Here is a 22,247-nt window from a genome sequence, read left to right on the forward strand (position 1 = left end):
TTTTGAGGAGGAGCTGGAGAAATGTAGCTGTCTGCTTGTCTCTGAGGGTCTGAGATATGTTGTGCTGTTAGCCACAGGGTACCCACAACAACACTGAAACACACTGGGCCCATGGGAAGCCCTAATCCAGAGTGCTGTTGGAAAAGCACAGTCAGCCAGACAGACAGACAGAAAAGTGCCAGTGTGCCTTTCTAATCATTTGTTTGTGTTTCTATGTTTCCCCTCAGACAGGAAACGTATACCAACCAGTGGGACTGGGGAAACCAGGTAAGACAGTCCTCAGGACATATGTCACTCCACATACTGGAATGGCAACATGAGTCTATCTACTCTATGTGTTCTGATATTCATGTATTTCCCCCCCCCCCCCCCCACACACACACACATTAACTCTCCTCCCTCCTTCTCTCTCTCTCCTCTCAGAGCATGTGGCCCCTCCTAAGAAGCCTCCTCGTCCTGGAGCCCCCAGCCACCTGGGCAGTCTGGCCAGCCTCAACCCCGTAGACAGCTACAACGAGGGGGTCAAGGTACAGAAACACTCACAGCACCAAGACAACACTGTCTTAATGTGTTACTCCAGGATCACCATCACAGTACCAAGACAACACTGTCTTACTCCAGGGTCACCAACACAGCACCAAGACAACACTGTCTTAATGTCTTACTCCAGGGTCACCATCACAGCAACAAGACAACACTGTCTTAATGTCCTACTCCAGGGTCACCATCACAGCTTGGTTGAGCGTGGTCCTACATTTGTTTGTGCAATTTGTATTTAGTATGGATCCCCATTAGTTCCTGCCAAGGCAGCAGATACTCTTCCTGGGGTTTATTATGGATCCCCATTAGTTCCTGCCAAGGCAGCAGATACTCTTCCTGGGGTTTATTATGGATCCCCATTAGTTCCTGCCAAGGCAGCAGATACTCTTCCTGGGGTTTATTATGGATCCCCATTAGTTCCTGCCAAGGCAGCAGATACTCTTCCTGGGGTTCAAACATATTAAATCATTTACATTACATATAAAATAAAAGATAAAACAGTACATCATATAACATTACACCACTACATATCTACAATACAAAATGTTTAATTCCATCATACAACAATATCACAATGTGTGCATATGCATGTGTCTGTACCTTTGTGTGTGTCTCTTCACAGTCCCCGCTGTTCCATAAGGTGTATTTTTACTTGTTTTTCAATCTGATTCTACTGCTTGCATCAGTTACCTGATGTGGAATAGAGTTCCATGTAGTCATGGCTCTATGTAGTACTGTGTGCCTCCCATGGTCTGTTCTGGACTTGGGGACTGTGAAGAGACCCCTGGTGGCATGTCTTGTGGGGTATGCATGGGTGTCTGAGCTGTGTGCTAGTATTTTAAACAGACAGCTCAGTACATTCAGCATGTCAACACCTCTTACAAAAACAAGTAGTGATGAAGTCAATCGCTCTTCCACTTTGAGCCATGAGAGATTAACATGCATGTCATTAATGTTATCTCTCCGTGTACTTTTAAGGGCCAGATGTGCTTCTCTAGTCTGAGCCAACTGCAATTTTCCCAAATCCCTCTTTCTGGCACCTGACCGCACTACTGAACAGTAGTCCAGGTGCGACAAAACTAAGGCATGTAGGGCCTGCCCTGTTGATAGTGTTGTGAAGAAGGCAGAGCAGCGTTTAATTATGGATAGACTTCTCCTCCATCTTAGCTACTGTTGTATCAATATGTTTTGACCATGACAGTTTACAATCCAAGCAGTTTAGTCACCTCAACTAGGTCAATTTCCACATGATTCATTATGAGATGTAGTTGAGGGTTAAGGTTTAGTGAATGATTTGTCTCAAATACAATGCTTCTAGTTTTGGAAATATTTAGGACTAACTTATTCCTTACTACCCATTCCGAAACTAACTGCAGCTCTTTGTTAAGTGTTGCAGTCAAGTTAAGTGTTGCTGTAGTAGCTGACATGTATAGTGTTGAGTCATCCGCATACATAGACACACTGGCTTTACGCATCTCGTTAGTAAAGATTGAAAAAAGTAAGGGGCCTAAACAGCTACCCTGGAGAATTCCTGATTCTACCTGGATTATGTTTGAGAGGCTTCCATTAAAGAACACCCTCTGTGTTCTGTTAGTTAGACAACTTCTAGCAACAACAAAAAAAGTCAGAGTTAGTTAGACACATTATAGCAGTGGGTGTAAAGCCATAACACATACATTTGTCCAGCAGCAGGCTATGATCGATAATGTCAGAAGCTGCACTGAACTCTAACAAGACAGCCCCCACAATCATTTTATCATCAATTTCTCTCAGCCAATCATCAGCCATTTGTGTTTATGCTGTGCTTGTTGAGTGTCCTTCCCTATAAGTGTGCTGAAAGTCTGTTGTCAATTTGTTTACTGTGAAATAGCATTGTATCTGGTCAAACACAATTTTTTCCAGAAGTTTACTAAGTGTTGGTAACAGGTCAGCTATTTGAGCCAGTAAAGGGAGCTTTACTATTCTTGGGTTGCGGAATGACTTTAGCTTCCTTCCAGGCCTGAGGACTTACGTTTTTGTTGACTTAAATTGAAGATGTGGCAATATTGTCCGCTATTATCCTCAGTAATTTTCCATCCAGATTGTCAGACCCCGGTGGGTTGTCATTGGTGATAGACAACAATAATTTTTTCACCTCTTCCACACTGACTTTACGGAATTCAAAAGTACAATTCTTATTTTTTATATTTTGGTCAGATATACTTGGATGTGTAGTGTCAGCGTTTGTTGCTGGCATGTCATGCCTAAGTTTGCTAATCTTGCCAATGAAAAAGTCATTAAAGTAGTTGGCAATATCAGTGGGTTTTGTGATGAATGAGCCATCTGAGTCAATGAATGTGATCAATACATGTTGATGATTACATTCCTGTGCTGTTTGTTGCAGGCACTGGTTACAGTTTTTTCTGGAGTGGGCAGCTTGATGAGAGCCAGTCAATATTTAAATCACCCAGAAAATATACTTCTCTGTTGATATCACATACATTATCAAGCATTTTACACATATTATCCAGATACTGACTGTTAGCACTTGGTGGTCTATAGCAGCTTCCCACAAGAATGGGCTTTAGGTGAGGCAGATGAACCTGAACCTGATCAGGTCAGTGGTCAAGACGGCACAAATAGATCTGGGACCAGGTACATGACTCATACCTAGAGCTACACTAGGAATAGCAGGGCCCAGAGTTTCTCCTGGTGAAGTCACATGGTCTAGGAGTAGCAGGGCCCAGAGTTTCTCCTGGTCAGGTCACATGGTCTAGGAGTAGCAGGGCCCAGAGTTTCTCCCGGTCAGGTCACATGTTCTAGGAGTAGCAGGGCCCAGAGTTTCTCCTGGTCAGGTCACATGCTCTAGGAGTAGCAGGGCCCAGAGTTTCTCCTGGTCAGGTCACATGGTCTAGGAGTAGCAGGGCCCAGAGTTTCTCCCGGTCAGGTCACATGTTCTAGGTGTAGCAGGGCCCAGAGTTTCTCCTGGTCAGGTCACATGCTCTAGGAGTAGCAGGGCCCAGAGTTTCTCCCGGTCAGGTCACATGTTCTAGGTGTAGCAGGGCCCAGAGTTTCTCCTGGTCAGGTCACATGCTCTAGGAGTAGCAGGGCCCAGAGTTTCTTCCGGTCAGGTCACATGGTCTAGGAGTAGCAGGGCCCAGAGTTTTTCCCGGTCAGGTTAGTGGTCAGGAAAAGCTCTTGAGCCTGAACCCTCATCCTCAGGGGAGTTACTGAAGTATCACTATAATGTTGTATGAGAAAGAGACCAGTACTTTAACATGGAGACAATGCATTTGCTTTTGGTTGCTATGGGTTACTGCTGCCGTTTCAAGCATGATTTCTATTTCTTACCGGACTATCACCAGTTCCGTTATAAGTTCTGACGTAAATACGTCCTCCCAGTTTATTCAGGAGCGGTGAGAACTCTAACCTATAGCCAGATTCAGAGCAGATGGGGATCAGGACAGGAAAAGCTCTGAAAACATGTCAGTATTTCCCCTGCTTCACCAAGAGCCCAGGCGGTTAAAGTTGCTGCTAGTCAACAGAACGGGGCTCCTAGATCAGCTCTCTCCCTCCCTCTCTCTCAGCCAAGCCTCAGACAGTACAGAGCAAGGCTAGCCCAACCCAAAGTACTCAGACATATGTGGATAGATATACACACTGAATACACATGTGGATAGATATACACACTGAAGACACACATGTGGATAGATATACACACTTACAGAGGTCACACATACAAACAGTACCAGTCAAAAGTTTGGACACACCTACTCATTCACAGGTTTTTCTTTATTTTTTTTACTATTTTCTACATTGTAGAATAATAGTGAAGACATCAAAACTATGAAATAACACATGGAATCATGTAGTAACCAAACAAGTGTTAAACAAATCAAAATATATTTTATATTTGAGATTCTTCAAAGTAGCCACCCTTTGCCTTGATGACAGCTTTGCACACTCTTGGCATTTTCTCAACCAGCTTCACCTGGAATGCTTTTCCAACATTCCATATTCTGAGCACATGTTGGCTGCTTTTCCTTCAATCTGCGTTCCAACCCATCCCAAACCATCTCAATTGGGTTGAGGTCGGGTGATTGTGGAGGCCAGGTCATCTGATGCAGCACTCCATCACTCTCCTTCTTGGTCAAATAACCCTTATACAGCCTGGAGGTGTGTTGGGTCATTGTCCTGTTGAACAACAAATAATATTTCCACCAAGCTCAAAGCAGATGGGATGGTGTATCACTGCAGAATGCTGTGGTAGCCATGCTGGTTAAGTGTGCCTTGAATTCTAAATAAATCACAGACAGTGTCACCAGCAAAGCACCCACACACCATAACACCTCCTCCTCCATGCTTCATGGTGGGAAATACACTTGCGGAGATCATCCGTTCACCCACACCGCATCTCACAAAGACAAGGCTGTTGGAACCAAAAATCTCACATTTGTACTCAGCAGACCAAAGGACAGATTTCCACCGGTCTAATGTCCATTGCTTGTGTTTCTTGGCCCAAGCAAGTCTTTTCTTCTTATTGGTGTCCTTTAGTAGTGGTTTCTTTGCAGCGATTCGACCATGAAGGCCTGATTCACGCAGTCTCCTCTGAACAGTTGGTGTTGAGATTTGTCTGTTACTTGAACTCTAAGAAGCATTTATTTGGGTTTCAATTTCTGAGGCTGGTAACTCTAATGAACTTATCCTCTTCCTTTCCTGTGGCTGTCCTCATGAGAGCCAGTTTCATCATAGGGCTTGATGGTTTTTGCGACTGCACTTGCAGAAATGTTGAAAGTTCTTGAAATTTTACGGATTGACTGACCTTCATGTCTTAAAGTAAGGATGGACTGTCGTTTCTCTTTGCTTATTTGAGCTGTTCTTGCCATAATGTGGACTTTGTCTTTTTACCAAATAGGGCTATCTTCTGTATACCCCCCTACCTTGTCATAACACAACTGATTGGCTCAAATGCATTAAGAAGGAAAGAAATTCCACAAATTAACAAGGCACACCTGTTAATTGAAATGCATTCCAGGTGACTACCTCATGAAGCTGGTGGAGAGAATGCCAAGAGTGTGCAAAGCTGTCATCAAGTCAAAGGGTGGCTAATTTGAAGAATCTCAAATATAAAATATATTTTGATTTGTTTAACACTTTTTTGGTTACTACATGATTCCATATGTGTTATTTCATCTTTTTGATGTCTTCACTATTATTTTACAATGTAGAAAATAGTTTAAAAAAAAAAGTAAAACCTTGAATGAGTAGGTGTGTCTGCATTTAGAACACAATGATGTAGACGTACAGTAAATACCAGGCATCATGCTTGTCCATAGAAATATAGAATCTACAATGACTGTCAGGAAAAAAACAGCTTCCATCATTCTCAGCTCATGTGGAACTAAAGTAATAAATGAAAGCTATTGGATACGCTCCACTTTCTCCCTGGGAAAAGCAGTTGTTTGGCTGCAGGGAGGACAGGGGGGGTTGGGGACTAGATGGAAATCATCCCACCATCCACCCTGACTCCACCATCCACCCTGACTCCACCATCCACCCTGACCCCACCATCCACCCTGACCCCACCATCCACCCTGACCCCACCATCCACCCTGACTCCACCATCCACCCTGACCCCACCATCCACCCTGACTCCACCATCCACCCTGACTCCACCATCCACCCTGACCCCACCATCCACCCTGACTCCACCATCCACCGTGACTCCACCATCCACCCTGACCCCACCATCCACCCTGACCCCACCATCCACCCTGACTCCACCATCCACCCTGACCCCACCATCCACCCTGACTCCACCATCCACCCTGACCCCACCATCCACCCTGACCCCACCATCCACCCTGACCCCACCATCCACCCTGACCCCACCATCCACCCTGACCCCACCATCCACCCTGACTCCACCATCCACCCTGACTCCACCATCCACCCTGACCCTACCACCCACCCTGACTCCACCATCCACCCTGACTCCACCATCCACCCTGACTCCACCATCCACCCTGACCCTACCACCCACCCTGACTCCACCATCCACCCTGACTCCACCATCCACCCTGACCCCACCATCCACCCTGACTCCACCATCCACCCTGACCCCACCATCCACCCTGACTCCACCATCCACCCTGACTCCACCATCCACCCCTACACAGCCAGGGTCATCCCACCCTGACCCCACCATCCACCCCTACACAGCCAGGGTCAACCCACCCTGACCCCACCGTCCACCCCTACACAGCCAGGGTCATCCCACCCTGACCCCACCATCCACCCTGACCCCACCATCCACCCTGACTCCACCATCCACCCTGACTCCACCATCCACCCTGACTCCACCATCCACCCTGACTCCACCATCCACCCTGACTCCACCATCCACCCTGACTCCACCATCCACCCTGACTCCACCATCCACCCTGACCCTACCACCCACCCTGACTCCACCATCCACCCTGACTCCACCATCCACCCTGACTCCACCATCCACCCTGACCCCACCATCCACCCTGACTCCACCATCCACCCTGACCCCACCATCCACCCTGACTCCACCATCCACCCTGACTCCACCATCCACCCCTACACAGCCAGGGTCATCCCACCCTGACCCCACCATCCACCCCTACACAGCCAGGGTCATCCCACCATCCACCCCTACACAGGCTCCATACAGATGCCGACAAGCCGGCCCAGAAAAAGCCCCAGGGAAAACCACACTTTCTGGGCTTTATTTTGGGCCCTAGTTATGCAACGCCAACAACTGTCCATTTAGAAAGGAGCCAGTGAAATGAAGACTGTTTTCGAAGAGTGTGTTTTTTCCCTCTCGTAACTTTCTAGGCAGGCAGTTTGAAGGGAGACCCTTAGAGAGGCCTCTCTTCTTCTAGCTCTGAAAATAAAACCCTGTTAAAACTCTAAGGCTTTTAATACAGTGGAGGATAGAAGTGCTCAAGGAAAGTAGTGGTTCCTAACAAGATAGAACCCAGCCAAGTCCAGTCCAAAGCTCCCTTCTCATCTTCCTTTGATCTCAATAGTTAAAGCCATGTACCATACATTATCATACAATACCTCCAGATACAATAGAATACCATACCATACATTATCATACAATACCTCCAAATACAATAGAATACCATACATTATCATAAAATACCTCCAAATACAATAGAATACCATACATTACCATACAGTACCTGCAAATACAATAACATGCCATACATTACCATACACTACCTCCAAACAAAATAGCATACCATACATTACCATACACTACCTCCAAACAAAATAGCATACCATACATTACCATACACTACCTCCAGATACAATAGCATACCATACATTACCATACACTACCTCCAGATACAATAGCATACCATACATTACCATACACTACCTCCAGATACAATAGCATACCATACATTACCATACACTACCTCCAGATACAATAGCATACCATACATTACCATACACTACATCCAGATACAATAGCATACCATACATTACCATACACTACCTCCAGATACAATAACATGCCATACATTACCATACACTACCTCCAGATACAATAGCATACCATACATTACCATACACTACCTCCAGATACAATAGCATACCATACATTACCATACACTACCTCCAAACACAATAGAATACCATACATTACCTCCAAATACGATAGTGCAGGCCTTTAGATCTTCCTGTCAGTTCAACATCCAGTTAGTACTCAGATCTTTCTCTTTCTGGCTCAAAACGGAGTGAAACAGGGAGGTACTATTTTGCCCTACCAAACAAAAAGGCAGTAACGGCTCATTTGGTCGAAAATGAGTTAGTCATTTTTGCTACATTAAATAAATGCTTAATCAGGTGGACAAGTATCCTGCCTCTATTGTATTGTGTTCTGGAGAAAATGGGGGTCATGTTAGCAGTTAACTGCATAAAGTTAGTGTGAAACCAAGGTAAATAAAAGCCATTTCTTTCAGTTCCACGCTATGAGCAGTTACTGCCTTCTTGCTTGGTAGGGCAGTATTGTTGCATTGTTTTAAAACGCTGTGCCCTGTCTGCTTGTATTGTGTTGATGTATTACATGTTGTCTTCTGTCTGCTTGTATTGTGTTGATGCATTACATGTTGTCTTCTGTCTGCTTGTATTGTGTTGATGTATTACATGTTGTCTTCTGTCTGCTTGTATTGTGTTGATGTATTACATGTTGTCTTCTGTCTGCTTGTATTGTGTTGATGTATTACATGTTGTCTTCTGTCTGCTTGTATTGTGTTGATGCATTCTGTCTGCTTGTATTGTGTTGATGTATTACATGTTGTCTTCTGTTTGCTTGTATTGTGTTGATGCATTGCATATTGTCTTTTGTCTTCGGTTCTGCAGTATTAATCCTTTCTCCCTCTTCTGTTCTGTTTCTCCTGCATCCCCCTCCCTCCCGATCGCACTCCCTTGTTTTGCCTCTGTGCCTCACCCTACTGTTGTGGCCCTTTAGCCCTAGAGGGTAAGACGTCTGTGTTAGTGTCAGTCACTGTCTGACCACTGGGGAGCGCTCTAATAAAACATTCTCTACCACTGCACAGGGGAAGTCATCAAACCTTCTTAGTCCAGTGAATAGTGGCATTGGCCCTTAGGCACAGATCTAAGATCAGTTTCCTCTGCCTGAATCCTAACTGTAACCATTAGAACATACAATAGATCAGTGTCTGGATGGGACTACTCCCGAGTGGCGCAGCAGCCTAACGCACTGCATCTCAGTGCTTGAGGCATCACTACAGACCCTGGTTCGATCCCGAACTGTATCACAACCGGCCATGATCGGGAGTCCCATAGGGCGGCGCACAATTGGCCCAACATCATCCGGGTTAGGGGAGGGTTTGGCCGGGGTAGGCCGTCATTGTAAATAAGAATTTGTTTTTAACTAACTTGCCTAGTTAAATAAAGGTTAAATAAAAAAATACTCCGGATGAGGCCACTTCATCGAGGCTTATGTTCTACAACCATGGAAGCTTGGCAAGAAAGCCATAACCAAAGCAAGTCATCCTAGTATTCAGTGGCAGTCATTTCAGTAATGACTGTAATGGTTATTTTGGCAGTCATAGTAACGATGTCGAATCAATTCGTGGGAGTAATAACAGATAAATGTGGGCCTTCATTGATGACTCTCTTCCCTGTGGTATGGCATGATGTATGTAGGGTTGTGTTGTCATAGTTACCATCACTAACTGTGGTCTAGTAGATTATAGTATATCACGTAGAATCTGACTCACCACTGGGTTCTGCCTCCTGTTTGGGCCGTGGTGTGTGAGAGTGTATGTTTGTCTACATGTTTGTTTCGGTGTATTGGGGGTCCAATTCATCACACGTCGTTCACAACCACGTTCAGAGATTGTATGCTCTACATGACTTGTGACTCGAGCTACAGTAATTCTGGCAAATACTGTCATCTAATGTTCACTCTGTAACGACATGATGAATCTATAAATTACTGTCTTCAAGTGGTTACAGAAAGAAATCCCTTTTAGCTTTATACCACCTGGTGGTTCCAGTGAAAAGGACAGCTGGAAGGACAGCTGGAAGGACAGCTGGAAGGACAGCTGGAAGGGCAGCTGGCAGGACAGCTGGAAGGACAGCTGGAAGGACAGCTGGAAGGACAGCTGGCAGGGCAGCTGGAAGGGCAGCTGGAAGGACAGCTGGAAGGACAGCTGGCAGGACAGCTGGCAGGACAGCTGGAAGGACAGCTGGAAGGACAGCTGGCAGGGCAGCTGGAAGGGCAGCTGGAAGGACAGCTGGAAGGACAGCTGGCAGGACAGCTGGAAGGACAGCTGGAAGGACAGCTGGAAGGGCAGCTGGAAGGGCAGCTGGAAGGACAGCTGGAAGGGCAGTTCTGGTTGTGCAGTCATCAAAAATCAAGTCACATAAAATCACCTGGGTTCTTTTCTCTAGACCAGTGGTTCCCAAACTTTTTATAGTCCCGTACCCCTTCAAACATTCAACCTCCAGCTGCATACCCCCTCTAGCACCAGGGTCAGCGCACTCTCAAATGTTGTTTTTTGCCGTCATTGTAAGCCTGCCACACACACACACACTATACATTTATTAAACATAAGAATGAGTGTGAGTTTTTGTCACAACCAGGCTCATGGGAAGTGACAAAGAGCTCTTATAGGACCAGGGCACAAATAATAATATTATAATAATCAATCATTTTTCTCTTTATTTAACCATTTTACATATAAAACCTTATTTGTTCATCGAAGATGGTGAATAACTCACCACAGGTTAATGAGAAGGGTGTGCTTGAAAGGATGCTTTTAGTTTTCATGCTAGTGAAGCCCGAGAATCCACTCTCACATAGGTACGTGGATGCAAAGGGCATCAGTGTCTTCACAGTGGGATTTGCCAAAGCAGGATACTCTGAGCGCAGCCCAATCCAGAAATCTGGCAGTGGCTTCTGATTAAATTCAATTTTCACAGAACCGCTTGTTGCAATTTCAATGAGGCTCTCTTGTTCAGATATCGGTAAGTGGACTGGAGGCAGAGCATGAAAGGGATAACGAATCCAGTTTTTTGGGGAAAGTACCTGCGCAGTTGGGCACCCAACTCACTCCGGTGCTTCACTATATCACATTTGACATTGTCCGTAACCTTGAGTTCATTTGCACACAAAAAATCATACAATGATGGAAAGACCTGTGTGTTGTCCTTGTTAATGCAGACAGAGAAGAGCTCCAATTTCTTAATCATAGCCTCAATTTTGTCCCGCACATTGAATATAGTTGCAGAGAGTGCCTGTAATCCTAGATTCAGATCATTCAGGTGAGAAAAAAACATAACCCAGATAGGCCAGTCATGTGAGAAACTCGTCATCATGCAAGTGGTCAGACAAGTGAAAATTATGGTCAGTAAAGAAAACTTTATTTTTAAAAAACGTGTCAGTACTTTGCCCCTTGATAACCAACTTCTGTATGTTGTAAAAGCGTTACATGGTCGCTGCCCATATCATTGCATAGTGCAGAAAATACATGAGAGTTCAGGTGCCTTGCTTTAACAAATGTAACAATTTTTCTGGAGTCAAAAACTTATTTCAAGTTCTCAGGCATTCCCTTGGCAGCAAGAGTCTCTCGGTGGATGCTGCAGTGTTACCCAAGTGGAGTCGGGAGCAACTGCTTGGACGTGTGTTACCACTCCACTATGTCTTCCTGTCATGGCTTTTGCGCCATCAGTACAGATACCAACACATCTTGACCACCAAAGTCCATTTGATGTCACAAAGCTGTCCAGTACTTTAAAAATATCCTCTCATGTTGTCCTGGTTTCCAATGGTTTGCAGAAGAGGATGTCTTCCTTAATTGACCCCCCAGAAATGTAACGGACATATACCAGGAGCTGTGCCAGACCCGCCACGTTTGTTGACTCATCCAGCTGTAACGCATAGAACTCACTGGCTTGTATGCGAAGCAGTAATTGTTTCAAAACATCTCCTGCCATGTCACTGATGCGTCATGAAACAGTGTTGTTTGATGAAGGCATTGTCTGTATAGTTATTTTGGCCTTTTACCCCAGCATTGTCCCAGCCATATCCGCGGCAGCAGGAATAATTAAGTCCTCCACAATAGTATGGGGCTTGCCTGTCCTAGCCACTCGGTAGCTCACCATATAAGACACTTCTAGCCCCTACTTATTAATGGTATCTGTTGCTTTTATACATGTCTTACTACTCAAAAGTTGTCTTAATACTCGCTCAAAAAACTCCTTTGGCTTATTTTTCAAATTGGCATGTTTTGTATCTAAATGTCTGTACAAGAGTAAAGGTTTCATCGAGTTGTGAGATAGCACTTTTGCACATATAACACACTGTGGCTGAGGAAAGGCACTACTCCCAATATAAGTGAACCACAAATCAATGTAATGCTCATCATATTTACGCCTCTTCGATGGTCCAACGTCCTTGTCTGTTGTTCGGTGCTTTCCCGGGTAAGGGGGCAGTAGCTCTTCGGCTGCATCATATTCACAACTGTCAGTGTCCATGCTAGCTGGGCTAACAACACATGTAGAATTACTGATGCTAGCATTGGATGTGGTCGTGGAAGCAGAACAACTTGTGTCTTCAACAGGTGCAGGTGTAATACTGCTGGTAGTAGCAGTACTACCAGTAGAGCTGGTATGAGTCTCTATGGACGCGGGCCTTACTTTTGTTAACCATTCATCCATTTTAGAGCAAACAGAATGAGCAGCAGCTACGTTTGGCTACATACAGACCGTTAGTGGAATTCCCACAAGAGAGTAATGGTTAATGTGATAGGATGTTAATTATTTGACTAGGCTACCTGTATTTGACATTGTGTTGTATTTTGCTGATTTTAATTTTGGCAGTGAAATGAGGCTACTCAGGCGAGAAAAAAACCTCACCCAAATGTATATCCCCGTTGGAAAATATAAATGGACTGTTTGAAAATGTGAAGAAAAAAATGTACAATCACACATTTCATCATAATAGATTCACTGTAGAAATATAATAACTAAAATGATTTCTAGGAGATAGATTCACTTCCCTCAGTATGTTGTATTTGAACCAACTCACCCCCATCTCTGTGGTGTGTAGATCCAGCCTCAGGAGATCAGCCCTCCCCCCACGGCCAACTTGGACCGCTCCAACGACAAGGTATATGAGAACGTGACAGGCCTGGTCAAGGCTGTTATAGAGATGTCCAGTAAGATCCAGCCAGCCCCTCCAGAGGAGTACGTCCCAATGGTCAAGGTAAGGCTAGCTTCAATCGATGCCGATAAAAGACAACATTTGTTGTTGAATCATCATCATCATTATATGCTGATCAAGAGGATATTATTGTCAAGTGATACTGGTTTGTAAGCCGTTCTAGCTTTGTTTTTCTATTACAGTGATATACTGGTTATTTTTACAGGAGGTGGGACTAGCGTTGAGAACCCTATTGGCCACAGTGGACGAGACCATACCAGTGTTACCAGCAAGCACACACAGAGAGGTGAGAAACAGCTCTTCATTACAAGTCAACATATTGCTTCTGACTCTGTTGATACTCTGACTGTTGTGTCTGACAACAAACTAACCGGCTTATTTCTCTTATGTGTTCTGACTGTCTTCCTCTGCAGATTGAGATGGCCCAGAAGCTGTTGAACTCTGACCTGGCCGAGCTGATTAACAAGATGAAGCTGGCCCAGCAGTACGTCCTCACCAGCCTGCAGCAGGACTACAAGAAACAGATGCTGACGGCGGCCCACGCCCTGGCCGTAGACGCCAAGAACCTGCTGGATGTCATCGACCAGGCCCGGCTCAAGATGATCCACGCCCAGTCCCGGGGGTCACACTAGCCCCCTCCGACTCCTAGCTCCTTGGGCATGGAAGACCTCTGAGGGGAGGGAGAGGGATATAAGAGGGAAGGGGGTCTGGTGCTGTGGAAATGGGGCTGGTTGGTTTCAGCTCCCATAGCAATCATAGACCGCACAATAAGTCACAAGTCAAGACTGCTCAGCTCGCACCTCGGTCAGGGCTCCTGATACTACAGGATAGAGACAGAACTGGTCACTCGACTCAATCGTACCCTTCCACCCCCTTCCTGAAAACTGTTTTATAGGCTTCTGTTCTGTCTGTCGCTGCTCTCCAGAATGTTTGGAGATCAGTTACATACAATCTCTTCTGTTTTATTCGATGTGTCTGCGTCTTGGTTGTGCCGATTGTTTTTTTTTATCCAGAGATTCAGCTCACATCATCAGATGTCGTCTTCTTCCAGGTGGCTGATAATAATCACAGATCTGATCTGGAAATAGAAAAAAATTCCAACTGGAAGATTTGAACCATTGAAGAACTACAAGCTATATTTGATTAACATTTTATTTCTGAGAGATCTCAGTGGTTGGGATGTCTGTGTTAAACACTATTACCTAAGGTGTGCTACAGAATCAAAGTATATTATGACTGTTTTGGACGCTCGTCATTTGTATTTGTTGGCCATTCTCTGACCCACGGACTTGGCACCTCTCGACACAGTCAATAATAAAATATCACAAAATGAATGATATTTCTTTTTATTAAACACAAATGTCACATGCCACTTTTTAAGTTAACTAATAATTAATATACAAAGATATATATTTTTAAGCATTCAGCATTTCTGGGATTTAAATGTTATGAGAGGCTTATTTTCCTCATTGTAAGCTTCCAGCGCATTTAAGTTCCACAGTGGAGATGAACTATCATGTGATATGAATCATCTAATAGTTTGGCAGTTAAAACCCCTGTCCCATTGCTAGTCATTTTCTTATCACTGAAACTGTTTTTGTATATTTAAACCAAGTCTGGTGTTACACAAACCTTCTTTTGATTTGATCCCTATTTCTTGGGTTGTTCGTATTCATTAGTGCACACCGTAGCAAAACAATTTGCAACGGAAAACAAAAACAAGCATCTCTTATTGGACAACTTCAGGTAGTCCCTTCCTGTTCCAGTACATTTTCTTGTTTGGTGCCAAATGAATATGACCATGGTTTACGCAGATTCTGCCCTTCCTTTAGACCAGGGTTTCCTAACTCAGTCCTGGCGACCCACCTGGTTGACCATTTTGTTTTTTGCCCTAAAACTACACCTCTGATTCAAAACTTGATGATGAGTTGGTTATTTGAATCAGCGGTGTAGTTCTAGGGTAAAAATCTAAATGTGCACTCAGTGGGTGCCCCAGGACCCAGTTTGGGAAAACCCTGCTTTAGACCACGTGTCAAACTCATTCCACGAAGGGCTGAGTATCTGCAGGTTTTCGCTCCTCCCTTGTACACTGAACAAGAATATAAACGCAATATGCAACAATTTCAAAGATTTGAATGAGTCAATTTAAATACATTCAATAGGTCCTAATCTATAGATTTCACGACTGTGAATACAGATATGCATCTGCTGGTCAAAGATACCTTTAAAAAAAAAAAAAGAGGGGCATGGATCAGAAAATCTGTTAGTATTTGGTGTGTCCACCATTTGTCTCTTGCAGCGTGACACATCTCCTTCACATAGAGTTGATCAGGCTGTTGATTGTGGCCTGTGGAATGTTGTCACATTCCTCTTCAATGGCCGTGCGAAGTTTCTGGATATTGGCGGGAACTGGAACACGCTGTCGTACACCAAACATGCTCAATGGTTAACATGTCTGGTGAGTATGCAGGCCATGGAAGAACTGGGACATGTTCAGCTTCCAGGAAGTGTGTACAGATCCTTGTGACACGGGGCGGTGCATTATCATGCTGAAACATGAGGTGATGGCAGTGGATGAATGGCACGACCATGGGCCTCAGGATCTTGTCACTGTATCTGAAATTGCCATCGATAAAATGCAATTGTATTTGTTGTCCGTAGCTTATGCCTGCCCCATACCATAACACCACCGCCACCATGGGGCTCTCTGTTCACAATGTTGACATCAGCAAACCACTCATCCACACAACACCATACACGCCATCTGCCCGTTACAGTTGAAACCAGGATTCATCCATGAAGAGCACACTTCTCCAACGTGCCAGTGGCCATCGAAGGTGAGCATTTGTCTGAGTTTGTGAGGCCAGTTAGACGTACTGACAAATTCTCTAAAACAAAGTTAAAGGCGGCTTATGGTAAAGAAATTAACATTCAATTCTCTGGCAACAACTCTTGTGGACATTCCTGCAGTCAGCATGCCAATTGCACACTCCCTCAAAACTTGACACATCTGTGGCGTTGTGATAAAACAGCACATTTTAGAGTGGCCTTTTGTCCACAGAACAAGTTCTACCTGTTTAATGATCATTAGCTTTTTTATCAGCTTCTTGATATGCCACACCTGTCAGGTGGATGGATTATCTTGGCACAGGATAAATGCTCACTAACAGGTATGTAAATAAATTTGTACACAACATTTGAGAGAAGCTTTTTGTGTGCATGTCAAATTTCTGGGATCTTTTATTTCAGCTCATGGAACCAACACTATGTTTTTGTTCAGTATACTTGATTGATGAATTAAGGTCACTAATTAGTAAAGAACTCCCCTCAACTGGTTGTCTCGGTCTTATTGAAAGGAAAAAAAGACACTCAGCACTCCATGGAATGAGTTTGGCACCCCTGATATATAGACCGTAGTCGACTTTATTCTACCCTATCACAGTGGTTACCAACTCCAGTACTCCCAACAGTACATGTTTTTTTGTGGCCCCGGACAAGCACACCCAATTCTATTTAACTAATCATCAAGCCCTTGATAAGTTGAATCAGGTGTTTCTGTCCGGGGCTACAACAAAAATGTGTGCTATTGTGGATACCAGAGGACTGGAGTTGGGAACCACTGCCCTATCATGTGTACAATCTCCATCAAACCACAAGGGGGTAGAAATTATTCTCAGGAATAACCTGTAGTTCCTTAAAACTAATAAAATGTGTCGTTCTTGGTCTTCAGAATTGTTTGTTGGGTGATTTGAAATCAAAACCCATTCATTTTTTTATGTGAGGAATTATGCAACAAGGTCACCAGTTTGAATCCCAATGCGGCATGTTCTCCAACAAATCATTTGTAATCTGCATCCTAAATGACTGACTGAACAGATGTGAGGAAATAATAGGTGCAGTGGATTAGGTCACAGGTTCTAGAGCTCCATTCAAATGTAAAGCTTATTTCAGATTGAGCCGACATGCAGCATTTACCGTAGATGCAGTCTCCACTAAAGTGGAAGCATTTCCTTTACACTTCAATCATGCTGTAAGGATGAACTTCCGTGATGCGGATTGACTTTCTTCAAGGTGTTACTGTATTTATAGCCCTAGTAACGTGATCAAGACTACCCAAAAACCACAATGTGATGTAGGTCAAGATCTCACCTTTGCCATCAAGACAAGACCGTACAAAAAGGTTTGAGCCAATTTCAATGACGCATAGGATGTCATAATAGCAGGATTACTGATTAGAAAAACCTCTATCCTATATTCATAATCTACTTCAGGGTACAGTATTCCACCTATTGGAGATGTTATTTTGTTCACAGGTGATCACATTTAATGTCTTTATCCCATAATGTATTTCAAATAGCACTTGTACCAAAGGTGTTCAAATGAAACCACACATATCGCCATTTCAGTTTCTTTGATTTTATTAGTTACAAAAAACTGGTTTAGTCGAAAAGACCGAAACCCATGTCGTCATCGGAACCCTCCTCGGATTCTTCCTTTTTCTCCTCCTTCTTCTCCTCCTTGACTAATACAGGAAAACAAGGTATGGCATCAGTACATGTATAGTGAAATACATATCCTTACAGCTGTCATATTAGAACAATAATCACAAATGACTAAACAGACACCCTTTTTACCAAAACGTCTGATTCATGACGCGTTCAAAACCAGGAACTCTGACCTACGAGCGTTCAGGACAACTGGGAACTCAAAACAAGTTCTGACCGAGGGAAATCAGTTAACGGCTATCCAACTCGGAATTCCTATCCAGAAATTCTGGCATCTTTCTAGAGCTACGACTTTTTGACTTAGTCTTTATCTCTGCGTCTTAAAAGCACCAAATTGGGCCAATAAATTAGGTAAAAACTGATCCATTAGTGACAAACTGGCTCAATAAGAGCTATGGATAAACACCAGGTACAGTATTGTTTAGAAACTGACATGGTGGTGGTGCAAGCCTGGCCCTGATTCAGAGCGGCAGTGGAAACCATGCTACTAGGGCTGCGCCTAGTAGTCGGACAAAACTGGCATCGTAACAGATATGGGCAATTTTCTGGATACGATTATGATCAGAGCAACAAAACAAATTGATCAGTGATCGTTAAGTTATTTTCGGGTGCCAGAAAGCATCTCGTCAGTCACAGTTTCTAAACCATACTGTACTGTCTGAGTCAGTCATGTGCGTGGTCTAAATAACTAGACTGGATAGTTTCCCTGTCTGTAAAGAGATGGGCGGGCTGCACGGGCTCGGATCATTTCACATACACTTTCTCGCATGTTTTCGGTCTGATCATTCAGATTGCTGCCGTCTTCTATGATAAATCACATGGCGAGGGCATTTGCTGTCAATGTGCATAATATCTAACAAGTGGGGCGAGGGTAGGGAAAAGACTAAACGCTAATGCGCATTCTAACTGAATGACAGCAAATTTGTATGCCCACTGCAAGTTGAGAACAGACACACCCTCCACACACTGCTTCTAATATGCAGTGAGGTATTTAGTCAACATCTATTTAGGCATATTAAAATACATTTTTTTCTGATCACGAGTATCATCTGATCTGACGTCCAACTGTCAATTTACGAATATGAGTATGACCATGTCGACACACCTGCTACCATCTACCTGTTACCATCTCCAAGTCTAGCCGGTGCTTGCTAGCACCAGAGATGTTTGAAACAGAGGTCTGAATCTTCGTTGTGAGTGTTACAAGAAGTAAAAGCATGTCGTTTGTTTTTAAAATCACTAACGGTGGTAAGCACTGGCTCACATGGAAACCATGTTACTGTGGCCCTGCAGGTGAAACCTTGGCCCACTGAACAACACAGTGGCCCCTCTAGGACTGTAGCCCCATGCCCCTGGTAAAGGGGGGTGAAACCCTGGTGTCCTTTAGTTACCTGGTGCGTCTGCTGCAGGGGCGGCGCCTCCAGCAGCAGCAGGGGCAGCTCCACCACCGGCACCCACGTTGCAGATCAGGCTGCCAATGTCCACGCTGGCCAGAGCCTGTAACACAAACAGGATAGGGTCAGACATGATGCCGCCTTTACACAATAATTACTACCACGTCATAGCATCATGGTTTACAGAGAGCAACTAAGTACTGTCACCATTCGACATTAAACAAGGTTCACACAAAACAGTGAGATGGAAGGTTTTACACCATAGATATGAAGGAATAAGTCAGAAACTACACAGAATAATTCTCAATGAACCCCTGTACGTAATCCTGCATGTGTGTAGGGTGATGGACAAAAGGGCTTGACTCACCTTGGAGAACAGACTGGGCCAGAAAGGCTCAATAGTCACATTGGCAGCCTTGATGAGAGCCATCAACTTGTCCTCCTGCAAATGATAATATTACACATTACAGACCTCTACTGTGGAAGCATGAAGACAAAACCACTAACAGTATTTGGCTTGTTGTTGGTTAGCCTTGGACCAGGTTAGTAAGTAGTTGGCCAATGCCAAAAGGGGTGGGAAACACTCTGTATGAGTAAGCCAACTTGTTGGCTGCTTTGATCGCATTCACCGGCGTCAGTTTACTAGGCTAGCTAGCCAAGTTATCATGGTAACGTTATAGGAAGAATGTTTCAAATAGTTACATTTGGCTAACAATTTTCCATAGATCTGACTATGGCGCCTGGGTTAACTAGCAGGCTATCGTAGCGATGCTTACAGCAACAACACATTGCTGGCTACAGACTAGAAGACACACATGATGTCTGTGGCGGTAACTAACGTTAGCGAACTGATAGCATGTTAGTTAGCTAGTGACATTGACGGCTAATTAGCTGTAATTTTGTACAGCTAAGGCTATAATATAGTTGGCGTTGCTACAATCCCTTCATATTTATTCAGACTCAGCTACACACTACCCCGGAAGTAGACGATCCAAGTAAGGCTGGTTAGCTGAACAAGAGGCCGGTCAAGGCACCATTTCAAGCGGGACTTACTGTGACGGTGACTTCATCGTCGTGGAGGATGAGGGCAGAGTAAATACAAGCGAGCTCAGATACAGATGCCATCTTTCTGTGTAGGTTTTATAGTTTTGGGGTCGGATGCCTAAATTTAGTGGTGCTAGTCGCCGGATTGTGGGCCTTAGCTTCAAGAGAAGAACCAAGCACCTTAGGCACGTTTACTTCCAACTTGGATTTTAGCGGAAAGAGAATGAGAAAGGGCGGGACATGGTGTATATACTAATCAACGTCACTTCTATGGGAGGAGTCAATGCAAATGACTTACGACCAAAACTTTGGATGACTTGTAGAATGAACAAATAAACCCAGAAAGCAATTTTTTTTTTTTTTTTTTTTTTTAAACCACAGATTAATCTTCGTTTTACTCTTTACATAGGATCAAACCAATTCACATAGGATCAAACCCATTTACCTGTATATAGCCTCATTATTGTTATTTTATTGTGTTACTTTTTTCTTACTTCAGTTTTTTTTATAGTTTATTTTTGTAGCAAATATTGTCCGAATTTTTGGTTAAGGGCTTGTAAGTAAGCATTTCATGGTAAGGTGTTGTATTCCGCACATGTGACAAGTACAATTTGATTTGATTTGATAAAATTTGATTTGAGTTATATGACACAATACAAAACACGATCACAGCCAAAGCCATAGAAATACAATAAATAGATTTTATTACTGCACAACATTTTCACACTATTCAATATATATATTTATATATATATATACACAATATTAACAATACTGTATATAACAATATATATGAGAGCTGTATTTGTTTGGGAAATATAATATACTGTGAATATTACAATAAATTGTTGCCTGTTGTGCTGGAGGCTCTGTCATCACCATGTCATGGATTGGAAATAACAGTTGGATACATTTGAATAGCACTTTATTTGAGGAAAAGCGGAGGAGGCTCAAAAGGAGGAGGACACTGGTGGTTTTCATGGTTCTGTTGGTGGCAGCATTCTGACATTTTAGGACCAACTCTCTAAAGAAAGATCCACCCAAATGAAATATGAAGAGACACTCCTTCCCTTTGTCCTTAAAGTATCAGCCTGAAGATAGTTGCTCTTAGTAACGTGATAATTATGGTCTGGTGCAGAGATTCATCTCATTATAGGTGTCACTGAACAGTAGCAAGAGCACCATTACCAGCGGGTAGTGTTGCTCTGCCTTGCATGCAATCTCAGGGAGTGATGCCACTGCCCCACGTGAGTCTCAGGCTCAGCTGGCTCCATTTGACAGCACCCGGTTATGGCCCTCACCCAGGGTTATGGAAAAGTTTAGGGTAGACTGGGCTCTCAAACTCTGGCAGGCAGCCAGTCTATGAGATGGACAACTCTAATTACAAAGCCACAAGTCCTCAACGACTGACCAGGCGGATACAGGAGTCCCATTTCCCAAATGTCTGACCAGGCGGATACAGGAGTCCCATCTCCCAAACGTCTGACCAGGCGGATACAGGAGTCCCATCTCCCAAACGACTGACCAGGCGGATACAGGAGTCCCATTTCCCAAACGTCTGACCAGGCGGATACAGGAGTCCCATTTCCCAAACGTCTGACCAGGCGGATACTGAAGTCCCATCTCCCAAATGTCTGGAAAGGCGGATGAAGGCGGCAACTGATAACTGCCGAAATCGTATGCACTCACTACTGTAAGTCGCTCTGGAGCTTCTGATAAAGGACTAGAATGTAAATGTAATACAATGTCCTGGTTCAGCAACCAGGAAGTTATTCTACATGAGAACTTGTTCAGAACAACAACCAGGAAGTTATTCTACATGAGAACTGGTTCAGAACAGCAACCAGGAAGTTATTCTCCATGAGAACTGGTTCAGAACAGTCTCAGAAGAGTTCAATAAACAAGAAAATAGCAGAGATACAAGTATTTGTGATTCAGGTCAAATATAGCCTTTTTCTTATATTTTCAAGCACTGAAGCGTTTATGTTTTGTATTTACTCGTTGCGATTTGTAACTATAACACTCTGTAGCTTTATAATTCATTTTTGT

The 22,247-nt window shown here is 43.8% G+C and overlaps 2 protein-coding genes across 6 annotated transcripts in view; one reads left to right on the plus strand and one right to left on the minus strand.

Annotated features, from left to right (window-relative positions):
- Positions 1-14,589, plus strand: part of LOC106588992 (focal adhesion kinase 1) — a 110,901-nt gene extending 96,312 nt beyond the window's left edge. For all 5 annotated transcript variants that reach the window (XM_014178603.3, XM_082970236.1, XM_014178596.3 and 2 more), the window contains 5 exons: positions 228-267; positions 424-527; positions 13,142-13,297; positions 13,461-13,541; positions 13,669-14,589. In XM_014178603.3, coding sequence (XP_014034078.3) covers positions 228-267; positions 424-527; positions 13,142-13,297; positions 13,461-13,541; positions 13,669-13,887 — 600 coding nt within the window. In that variant the 3' untranslated portion in view covers positions 13,888-14,589. The remainder of the gene's footprint in view (positions 1-227; positions 268-423; positions 528-13,141; positions 13,298-13,460; positions 13,542-13,668) is intronic.
- A 3,066-nt stretch (positions 14,590-17,655) lies between these two features.
- Positions 17,656-20,456, minus strand: LOC106588994 (large ribosomal subunit protein P1). Its single transcript, XM_014178608.3, has 4 exons — positions 20,208-20,456; positions 19,522-19,596; positions 19,152-19,257; positions 17,656-17,777 (listed from the first exon to the last, which is right to left on the minus strand). Exons 1-4 carry the CDS (start codon positions 20,277-20,279, stop codon positions 17,695-17,697), a joined length of 336 nt encoding a protein of 111 aa, XP_014034083.1. The 5' UTR covers positions 20,280-20,456; the 3' UTR covers positions 17,656-17,694.
- Between the last annotated feature and the right edge of the window lie 1,791 nt (positions 20,457-22,247).

The sequence above is a fragment of the Salmo salar genome, chromosome 27 (assembly GCF_965601325.2).
Source record: "Salmo salar chromosome 27, fSalSal1, whole genome shotgun sequence".
In the NCBI taxonomy this organism is placed as follows: domain Eukaryota; kingdom Metazoa; phylum Chordata; class Actinopteri; order Salmoniformes; family Salmonidae; genus Salmo; species Salmo salar.